This window comes from Chrysochloris asiatica, unplaced genomic scaffold (assembly GCF_000296735.1).
Source record: "Chrysochloris asiatica unplaced genomic scaffold, ChrAsi1.0 scaffold00138, whole genome shotgun sequence".
NCBI classification, from domain to species: Eukaryota; Metazoa; Chordata; class Mammalia; order Afrosoricida; family Chrysochloridae; genus Chrysochloris; species Chrysochloris asiatica.
This window is the reverse complement of record NW_006408656.1, coordinates 6620966-6631949: the sequence shown is the minus strand read 5'-3', so window position 1 is coordinate 6631949 and position 10984 is coordinate 6620966. Positions and strand designations below refer to the sequence as shown.

General features: G+C 42.3%; 1 protein-coding gene across 1 annotated transcript in view; it reads left to right on the top strand.

The window, feature by feature from the left end:
* The first annotated feature begins 239 nt into the window (after window positions 1–239).
* DIP2B (DIP2 disco-interacting protein 2 homolog B (Drosophila)) overlaps window positions 240–10984 on the top strand; it is a 287973-nt gene continuing 277228 nt past the window's right edge. The window contains exon 1 of the mRNA XM_006870048.1: window positions 240–493. Coding sequence (XP_006870110.1) covers window positions 394–493 — 100 coding nt within the window. The 5' untranslated portion in view covers window positions 240–393. The remainder of the gene's footprint in view (window positions 494–10984) is intronic.

Genomic DNA, 10984 nt, shown 5'->3' with positions numbered 1-10984 from the left:
CAAAGTAAGGTCCAGGGTCCCTTAAAACTCCTTGCTAGTGAGTTCGCAAGGAGTAAGTGCTATATGTACACTTGGTAAGCAGACATCAGCAACATTTGCGGAGAATTCCAAGTGAGCGACTTGCACTCGTCTTTTCAAGAGCTCCCCAGTAGAGGGCGCCGTAAGCCTGCGAGCTCTTGGGGTGATTTGGATGCGGAGGCGGTGCGTTCTACCGGCCCGGGGGCGGGGCTTCCAAGCTCACGTGACCCTCGCTCATGGCGGTGGTGGCGGCGGTAGCGCTGGCGGCGCTCGGTGGCCGGAGTAGGATCTTGTAGCTGGGGTGTGGACCCGCGTCAGCCCGTCCCTCCTTCGGCCCTTTCTCTTGTCTTCCGGAGTGTGGCTGGCGGAGCCGGGATGGCGGAGCGAGGCCTGGAGCCCTCGCCGGCCGCGGTGGCGGCGCTGCCTCCCGAAGTGCGGGCGCAGCTGGCGGAGCTGGAGCTGGAGCTCTCTGAGGGTAGGAGCTGGGTGGGGGGAGCGCGCGCCCCGAGCGCCCTGCGGATCCTGGGAGAGTCGGGAGAGCGGGTCCCTGCCGCGCGCCCTGCTGGCTGTGCGAGCGAGTGGGGAGGAGAGTGCAGGAAATCTGGCCCTGGCTCTGAAGGGGTTGTCTTTCCTCCTCCCTTACCGCCTGAAGTGGGTTTCCGTGGCTTTCATTGTTTTCTTGTGGAGGGGGTAAAAAAGCAAGGGCTTCGGGGAGAGGTCCTCCCCAGGCCAGGGCTGCTTCTGCGCTCCCTGCCCCTCCTCCCCCCCAAGCCCGAGACAAAGCTGTGCCCGCCTGCTTCTGCCCGGGCGTCTGGGCAGGGTGGGGGTGAGAGCTGCCAGCAGGGTGGCTGACAGCTTTCTCCTTTCCTCCGTCCTTTTGAGGGAAGTGCTCTCTGCTTATCTTTCACCCCGCACGCCCCGAAAGAAATAAAGAGAAAGACACATGGGAAATCCGCAGCATTTCTTCTTCCTCCTGTAACAATGCAAGCTGCCTCCCCAGTGACAGGAGTGAGACAGAAGCAGGGTGAGCCATTGAGGGTCATAGGGCGATTCGAAACGAAACAGTGGCATTAACCAGAGAGCAGCGCAGTGCTGTTTTTACAACGACCACCTTTGTCAGAAGGTTTTCCTTCCTAATGCCTAAATTTTGGGTTGAATTTTCCCCAGCGAATCGCCTTTTGGTCTTTAAGGGGGTCTGAGAGAGGTGGCTACCGGTTATATGCAAATCCTGGCTGGCACTTCTTTCTTTTGACTATGGATTGGTACGAGGAGGAGGGAGTAGGGTAATTTTGAGAATTACAAGAACGGAATAAATCATGTCAGTATTAGAGAAGTCCCTTGGACAACAATGAGAGAAACCCAGTGCTGTGTTGTGGGCATGTGATTTGGCTTGTGCAGTTGGGATCAGTTCTCTGTAAAGTTCCTGTTTTTATCCTAGGCTACCTCGAGACAAAAGCAGCCTTTTTTCCAAGCTTGATTATCAGTACTTTGGGGGTGTCCTCAGAGTTGCATATTCTTATTGAGTTCCTTGCCAAAGGGCCTTGTCCCGAGCTTTATTCAAGTGGATTAAAAATTGCTGATTGGAAAGGAAGAAGGTGACAGCTTCCCAAGACAGTGCTGACTTTTTGTTTACTTTTCAAGGCATTATAGCCTCGATTCCTCACCTCTCCAACTCTTTACAATAAAAAAACAGAAGTAGATTTGAGTACTATGAACCTAGTCAGTCATTGAAAGAAATCATTATTATTTTTTTATAACCCTTCCAGATTTGCCCTGTATATAAGAAGGTGCTGCTTTCACCTGCATTTAATTACCAACGTATTATTTTTCAATTGATCTGTTGGGAAGTTATTCTTTGGCCATTCCACAGAATCACTGGCAGTAGATGAGTTTGCTGATGTGAAGTGTTTGGGAAGATAGACTCCTTTTGCTTGTCTTTGGTTGAATTATTTACCAGGTGGACCCAGTTGCAAACTTGCATGGCTGAGCCTTAGTTGGTTAAGGTGTAATTTTTTCTGTAAACTTTGTTGTTGTGTCCAAAATGGGGGGACTTTGTATACCACTGGTCCTACATCTCAAGATAATCTTTCTTCTACACTAGAGCATTGTCATTAAGTCTGTGATGACTTCATTCAAATGTGACTCTTAAAGGTTACTTTATCTTAACAAATCTGCTAGCTTTGATTAGCCAAAAAGAGAGAGGTTTGGGTGTTTGCATCAGGGCTAGATTAAAAATAGGATTTGATTGCTTTTACACAGAGAGGGAAATCCTGGAAGCTCCTTCTCATTCAGTATATCTGCTTCCAGCTGATTACTGTTTTCGTTTTCTGGGTGTTTCTAGAGATGATTCTGAGGAACTATTTCTAGGACTCAAGACTGATTAGCTCACCTTTCTCTTCAGAAAGGTGTGAAGCTCTTACAAACTGTGAAGGCTAAGGCTTAACATTTTAACAAAAACACTTTGCTTTCCAAAGCAGGGTTGTTTTGGTTGGCATATGACTTACTTTGAATTTGTTTCTTCTAGGTTTTTAGTGTATTACCCTGTATTATACTGTACTGTCATAGCGGTGGATAACTCTGAATAAAATACAATGAAAAACCTTAGTTCTGCAATGTCCGTATGTTGGCCATCTGTCTTAGGCTCCTGATTAAAGTACACAGGGTAGTTGAATGAAGAAGTTAGACAGGGCCTATTTATTAGGGATGCAAATGAAATTAATTAAAACAGTATAACAGCCCCAAAATCTACATATCATAGTCTTAATGTGTGATGTCTCCAGCATATTTTGAACTGAGTTTTTAAAAGAAAAAAACTGTTTTCTTTCTATACTATTATTCCTCTGACAAAAATATTTGTTTAACTGTGTTTGTTGTGCCTTGCTGGCATTGGTGCATAATCTCATTTTTCTATTTTATTTATTTTCTTTAGGTTCAGGCTGTAGTCGATCCTAATGATTGTGATAGTCTAAGCTGTATATACTGTTTAATAATATTCTTTGTGCTTGCCTGTGTTTTCAGCTGCAGGCTTTGGACATAGATCAGCCAACTCTGTGCTGAGATGCAGGTTTGTGTTTCCACTGGGCTGTTTGCCGCAGAGTGTGTTGCAGAGCCCTTGTGATGTGTTCAGTGTTTCAGGCAGGTTACCACAGACTTGGGGGTTGAAGTCTTCTGCTTCTGCACCAAAAAGAACCACCTGCAACTGTCAGGGAAGCCTTTGGAAATAGGATTTACATATAACCAATGAGTTTTTTCTATAGATGAATAGATAGATGTCTACAAATATTTCCATGCTTGAAAATTTTTTCAGGATCCACATGGATTGTTTTTATGTTATTACTGTTATCTTTGAAAGGAGCTCTGGTAGCATAGTGGTGACGAGTCAGGCCTGCTAATCTCAAGGTCGGCAGTTTGAAACTACCAGAGGTTCCACGGGAGAAAAATAAGGCTTTCTGCACCCGTAAAGATTTACAGCCTCAGAAATGCTATACAGGGTTGCTATGAGTCGAAACTGACTCCATGGCACGTAAACCACCATCACCACCAATATCGTTGGAGTCTTGGTGTGACACTGTGGGATAAAGCATTGGCTCACAAGGTCAGTTTGAATCACAAGGTTGGTGTTCAAACTCACTAGTCACTTCTTGGAAACCCTGTGCAGGGTCACTATAAGTCAGAACCGACTTGATGGCATTTAACAACAACAATAATTATTACCACTATATGTCTGACAGTGATGTTTGTTTTCTGAATTTTTTTCAGAGATTAGTTACTCAACTATTTAGTTGTTTCACTCTTTAAAAAAATTTTTTTTTTAATTCTTAGGATTTAGTTAGTATATACACATAAAGTAGCACTAAATGGTAAGAATTGTTTAAATTTGTCCAATAGACATTATATTTGTGTAGTGATACTTCTTATACATTATGTTGTTTGAGCTTCACTACAACTTCATGCTTAAATAGAGCAGGTATTATTATTTTTATTGCAACAACCACCATCCCCTATGTCCTTTTTTTGGTTTAACAGAAGGAAAAAGTTGAACTCAGAAAGGTTAAGTGTTTTATCTAAAGTAACACATCTAATAAGTACCATTATCCTAAGCTGCTTTATAATTGTGGCATCTGTTACCTTCGAATGATTTAAATGTCTTTACTGTTATTGCACAAGTGATTAACTAATTTTTTTCTCTTAGTCAACACTACCTCACAGTTCCAAATAGTCCTGTTGATTCTCCTTTGAAAACCTCATTCGCATCCATCATTCGTGCTTTCAGCTCAGCTGACATTGATTTTATGTTGACATTTATTGTGTGCCTACTGTGTGCTCGGGGTACAAAGCTGAGCAGGATACTGTGCTAGCTTTCAAGGAGTTTTTAGTCTGGTAGAGAAATCAGTACTAACAATAGAGTTATACACAGAGACTGCCTTCCAAGGAAAGAGGGAGCTATTTGCTTTGTCGTTGTTGTGAAAAAGGGCAACAGAGTACTATAAATAAAAATTGGAGTGTGTAGCTATTAGAGCAGACTGTGCAGTTTGTCCACAAGAGTGAAGTTTAGAAGGAAGTTAATCCCATACCTCTGTGGCATGTCAGCAGGGCCCAAGTCTTTTAGTGTCTGAGAACAGTCCAAAGATGACAACTGGAAAGGTATTTAAGATAAAATAATACTTACAGGAAGGGATCCTCCCTTTTCTTGTTTGAACACTTCTCTGAGCACAATTGCAACAAATATAGTCACATCCTCCCTTTCTTCTGTCCATTTCATTCCATGTCCCGGGAGCCCTTGAAGCGAGGCACAGGGTTCACCTTGATGGTGAAGGGATGCTGCTGTCGTTGTTAGGTACTGTCAAGGTGGTTCCGACTCCTGTTGATCGCATGTACAGCCTGTCTCACAATCGTTGCCATGTTGGAGCCCATTGCTGTAGTCACTGTGACAGTCTAAGTCATTGAGGGCCCTTTTCTTCTTGCCAACCCTCTTACTCTACCATGCATGATTCCTGGAAGTTGAAGTAAATTCTGTTTATGAGTGGGGAAGAAGGGAACAGTTGAAGAGGTAAAGGGAAGGTCTACTTTGCATAAATATCAGATAGAGGTTTTTTTTTATAGTCTCAGGAGCGGGCGATAGAATCAAACCACAGAAAAAAAAACCACTCAAATTGGTAAATCACTCTTCCCTTAGCTTTAATAAGGAGCCCTACTTTAGATTGCTTACCACAGGTTGGCAGTTCAAAACCACCAGCCATTCCATGGGAGAAGGATGAGCTTTTCTGCTCCTGTAAAGATTTATAACCTCAGACACCCTGTCCAGGGTCACTGTGAGTCTGAATTGACTCCACGGTAGTGGTAAATTATCTTTATTGGGAAACGGAGCCAAAACAAATCCTATAGGACAGAGTAGAACTGCCCCGTAAGGTTTCCAAGGCTGTAATCTTTATAGAAGCACACTGCTATAGCGTCCTCTCCCAGACGGTGGATGGGCTTTTTTGAAGCACCCTGCATACATTGCATAGTCATAGATGCATGGGCTATCCCTGTATCAGCACTTACAAAAGCAGTTGTAGTACTTAGTGTGAGGAATGTGTTAAGGAAAGGAGTTATGTGGAATTGTAAGTAAACCAAAAGCAGGCATTGTCTAAGTGATCTATCTCCTAAAACACGTATGTATGTATTTTTGGAAGGCTTGGTGTGGCACTGCAGAATAATGTCCTGGACTGTAAGGTCAGTTTGCATCACCAAGTTCGGTGGTTCAAATCCACCACGGTTCCTTGGAGACCCTATACAGGGTTGCTATGAGTTGGAACTGACTCAATGGCACTTAACAACAACATTGAAAAAATAGAGTGATTGTAAACTGGTTTTGAGGGTAGCCCCGGAAGAGAAACGCCAGACAAATTCATTGGAAGAATGACTTATATGAGAAATTGTTGGAAGTTTGTGGAAATTTTTCATTATCTTTTGATCCCATTTTTCCACGACCTTTTAGAAGCACCTTCGTGTGAGACTGTAAATAACAGACGGTGCTTGTTTGAGTGCCCTAGTTCTGGTGTCTGTTTTGACAAATCAAACTTGTTACAGCCCTTTAGCATTGAGTTTGAGTGCTTTAATAAGATAGATGGTTAATCCTTAGCTCTTAGCTCAGCCTTTGTTTTCATTAAGTTTTGTTGAGTCTGTTCCGACTCATATTGGCCCTCTGTATGGTTTCCGAAGAGCGGCTAGTGGGTTTGAGCAGCCGACCTGGGGGTTAGCATTCCAGGTCAGTTTATGGCTTAGCACCTCAGGGTTGAAAGTTTAGATGATTGGCTAAAGAAGGCCTTCACACTATATTGAATTATAATAAACGGGTGTCCTCTCAAACGATTAATTTAGGAATACTGTTTGAAACCCTCTTTTCCTCTTGTTCACAGAATCTTTTGCAATTTGTCTTTTATCTTAGAACATTAAAAACAACAAAATAGTCTCCATTATTTCTTTCTTATATTGTTCTACAGGTACAATAATTTTTGCTCACTTCAATTTTATTTGAATTGAACAATTTGAATTGAACTGCTTGGGAATTTGATTTTTGGCATGAGGTAGTGTTGTGTTGTTGTTAAGTGCCGTTGAGGGTTGTGTAATCATATGAAAAACACAGATTTTGGCATCTGGTGGGCCTGGGTCCGAGCCCTGGCCTTATCACTTAGTAGTTTTGTGACTTTGGACATCTATCTAACTTCCCTGGTTTTGGTTTCTTCAAGCCTTAAAAAAGCAATGATAACCTCATTAGGGTTGTGTTGTTGTGTGCTGTCGAGTCAGTTCCGATGCATGATGACCCCTGTATAGGGTTTCTGAAGAGCAGCTGGTAGGTTTGAACTGCTGACGTTGTGGTTAGGGATTCAGTGCTGATCCTATAGCACCACACCAGGACTCCCATTAAGCTTGTAAGTCAATTCCAACTCATGGTGACACCATGTGTGTCAGCATAGAACTGTGCTCCGCAGGATTTTCAGTGTCTGTGACCTTTGCTTTGATTTAAAAAGAGCTGAGTGTAATGTGTAGCATGGAGAAGCACTCGGTGTATGTTATTTCTATTGTTACTGGTAGTGAATGGATGCATTTTAATATTTGGTTCTTAATATCTTATGATGCTTAGCAGAATATGATTTATGTATGAGGTGATAAATCAATATTTTAAAGATAAGGCTCTACTACATCATTGTTCCTGTTGGATCTCTGCAAGCAGTTGAATAGAGCAGAAAACAATAGCTGATGTGTTTCACACAGACAGCTGGTATGTGTACATTTCTGAGTTTGTAGATTCAGGCAAGATGGTTCTGAAGTTTAAGTCTGGTTTCTGAGACTCAGGCTAGGAAAAGGTACATGTGAGTACTCAAAACCTTTGAATAGTTTTCTGACTTCCTGTTCTTAATCCCAGAAGCCCTGGTGGTGCACTGGTTAAGTGCTTTGTTGCTAACCAGAATGTTGGTGGTTCAAAACCACTAGCTCCTCTGCTGGAGAAAGATGTGATAATCTGCTTTGGTTAAGATTTACAACCTTGGAAACCCTATGGAGCAGTTCTACTGTGTACTACAGGGTCACTCTGAGTTGGAATTCAACTCGGTGGCTGTGGGCATGGGTTATTTTAGTCTCCATTTGTCCTTAGTGAATGAGTCCTTTCGCTTCCTCTTTTGAAAGTTGTCTTGTAGCCTCTCTTCCTGTGAGATGCATTTAACCACCACCTTGTTCTGTCTTTTATATTCATAACCTGACTGGTATGATTTTAGTCTCCGTTTAGCTGTAAACTGATCTTTTATCATTAAAAAGTTATATTTTTATCTAGAACTTTATTTTACTAGGTCCAAAGTACTGTGTTACTTGTCCTTAAATTCTAAGTTCTCTCTAAAGGGCAGGGATGATCTCTTTTCTTGTCTGTTCTTAGATTCTAAGTTAGTGTTTTGCATGCATCAAATAGCCCATTTTTTGTTGTTGACCGATTACATCATGAAGTGTTAAGTGACAGATTTTCATATCATTGGGTTTATAATAAATAACATATTCCAGGAGTCTTTGAGTGGTGCAGATCGGTAAGCGCTAGACTACCAGCTGAAAGGTTGGCAGTTCAAACCCTCCCAGACAGGTCTGGCCAACTGCTTCTGAAAGATCACAGCTTTGGAAATGCCATGGAGCCGTCATACTCTTAGCATGTGGGGTCTCCGAAAGTTGGAATCCACTTGGTGGCAACTAGCAGCACCATCACAAGATGTGTTCAGTGTAGATACTCTTCTATGAACAGGGCAGGTCTATGAGGCCATTTCTTTGGAATTCCAGAGTGTCACAGCTGACATATGCCATCTGTGGATACATGGGTTGGCTTTAGATGGCCCAGAAATTCCCTAAAATTATATGCAGAATCTTGAGTGTGTTTTTTGTTTTTGTTTTTTTGAGAACATTGTCTACAACTTTCATCAAGAGGCCTATGAAGCTAGTTTACAACCAAGCTTATATATATTACCTTTCTCATAAGCTTGTAAAGCCAAACTCCCTGCACTTCACTCCTTAGCATTTACAGACTTATCTATCAGTTCCCACCCATATCCCCTTTCCTCCTTTTCCCAGAGGAAGAAATGTCCCCATCCTAATCAAAGATATAGTCCTCTGACAGTCTTCTCAGTCCCGTCCGTTCACCTCTCTTCTGGGATCTTGCTTTATTTACTGATCTATTCATTCATATTCTCTTTCTCTCATCGTCAGCCTCTTCTGTAACAGTTGAATCTTGACTCCTTTCCTTCAGCCTATAAACATGCTCAAGTTACTCCCACCTTTTTTTTTAAAGCTTCAGTCTTTCACTGGAAACTGCTAGCTCTCATGTACATATACACACACCATCTTTCTACCCTGTCATAGCTCCACTTCATTCCTTTTATTTCTTACCTTTGCTTAGTCTTCACTTCATTGCTTCTGCTTCATCAACCCCTGAAACTGTCTCCAAGGCCACCAAAGATTCTTAACTTCAGACAGAGAAGTAACTGCTGGATATGGTATTTCTGCTGCATTGGCTCCTGTGGGCCATTATCTGTATGGAATTCTGCTTCCTTTGCTTTTACAACATTGTTCCTTCTGGCTCCTTCTCATCCTCTCTTTCAGGCTTTTTTTTTCTCTCCCTTTTTCCTCAGTGTGAATGCTCCCAAGTTATCTGTATTTGTCCTCCATCCTGTTTCACATACACTTATTGTGTAAGTTCATCCAGGCCTAGGACTTTAGCTATCATGGCTACTCAGATGAAACCCCTGTCTATGTCTCTGGCCTTGACTGTCCTCTGCTCTAGACTTCCCTTGGGTACCCCCAGTCAACTGTAGCTCATTAGGTCCAAAACTATATTCACAGTTTCACTCACTTTTTCCATCTAGATATTCACAGGTATTCCCTACTTCGCCAAGTGTCTATGTTAAATCATGTTTAGTGCTCCAAGATACCAATTGTGGGTCATTCTTAATTTACAAAGGTCACTGAGTCCTGTTGAGTCTCCTTCCTTCTCTCCATTCCCATTGTGTCCATCCATTCAGGATCTTCCCATCTCTTGTTTAGACTGTGGTGGTAGTCTCCTTGCTTGACTGCCTGCCTCCAGTGTCTTCTCACACTAATCCATCCTTTCTACACTAAAATGGAGTAGTCATTCTGAAAATTAAATCTAATTGTGTCCTTTCCCCTCTTTAAATAAATACTTTCACTGACTTCCCTCGACCCACAGGATAAAATCTAAGCCTCTGTAGTGGACAAAAGGTCCAAATGGGTTTATTCTTCCACTAAGCTAAAGGTTGGTTCAAACTCACTCAGCAGCACCATGAAAGAAAGGCCTGCAATCTGCTTCTATTAAGATTGCAGCCAAACAACTATGGAGCAGCTGTACTCTGAAACACGCGGGTCACCATGACTTGGAATCAACTTGAAGGCACTGGGTTTGGTTTAGCTTCTTAGTGTACCAAGATCTGCCTTCCTTTTGCTCTCTACTCTCTAGCCATACCAGGTGACTTAAATTTCCCTCAGTGCACTGTACTTTCTCATTTCCATGCCTTTGTACACATTGCCTTTGTCTGAAATACTCACTTTGGCATGCTCTTCCTCTTTTTCTGCCTAGTTAATTTCATTTCCACTCAATTTCTTGTGATAAGCCAGTCTTTTTCTAAAGCTCTCTAAGAAGTTAAGACCTCTGTATAAGTAGCCATCAGTTATTGAGTACTTGTTATTTAGCAGGCCCTGTGCTTAGCACTGTATCTATCTTGTCTGGCTAGTAAGTAGGTGCTGAATAAATAGCTACTATTACGATAATGTATTGCCCGAGGAATGAACAAATCTGTCTTGGAAGAAGTATAGCTAGAATGTTCCATAGAAACCAAGATGACAATACTTTGTCTCTTGTACTTTGGACATATCATCAGGAAGGACCAGTCCCCGGAGAGGGACATCATGCTGAGTAAAGTGGAGGGTCTTCGAAAAAGAGGAGAACTCTCAATGAGATGGATTGATACAGTGACTGTAATGATGGCATCACACATGGGTAGTGTTTTGGGTTTTTTTTGTACGTGGGGTCGCTAGGAATAGGAATGGACTTAATGACACTTAACATCAACATATGATATTGAAGGAGCCCTGGTGATACAGTAGTTAAGCACTCAGCTGCTAACTGAAAGTTTGGTGGTTTATCCCACCAACTACTCTGCAAAAGAAAGATATGACTGTGTGTTTCTGTAAAGAGTACACTATGGAACAGTTTTCCTCTGTCCCACCTACTCATAAAATCAGCAGTAGGTGGGGTGGAGCAGATGGTTCGGGGGTTTGTTGCAAACCTAAAAGTTGGCAGTTCAAATCCACCCCGCCTTGAAACTCATCCAGCCTGGCGATCTGCTTAAGTAAAGATTACAGTGGAGAAAACCAGTGGGACTGTTCTACTCTATAACCAGAGCAGATTACCCAGTAAGCAAGATAATACAAAACT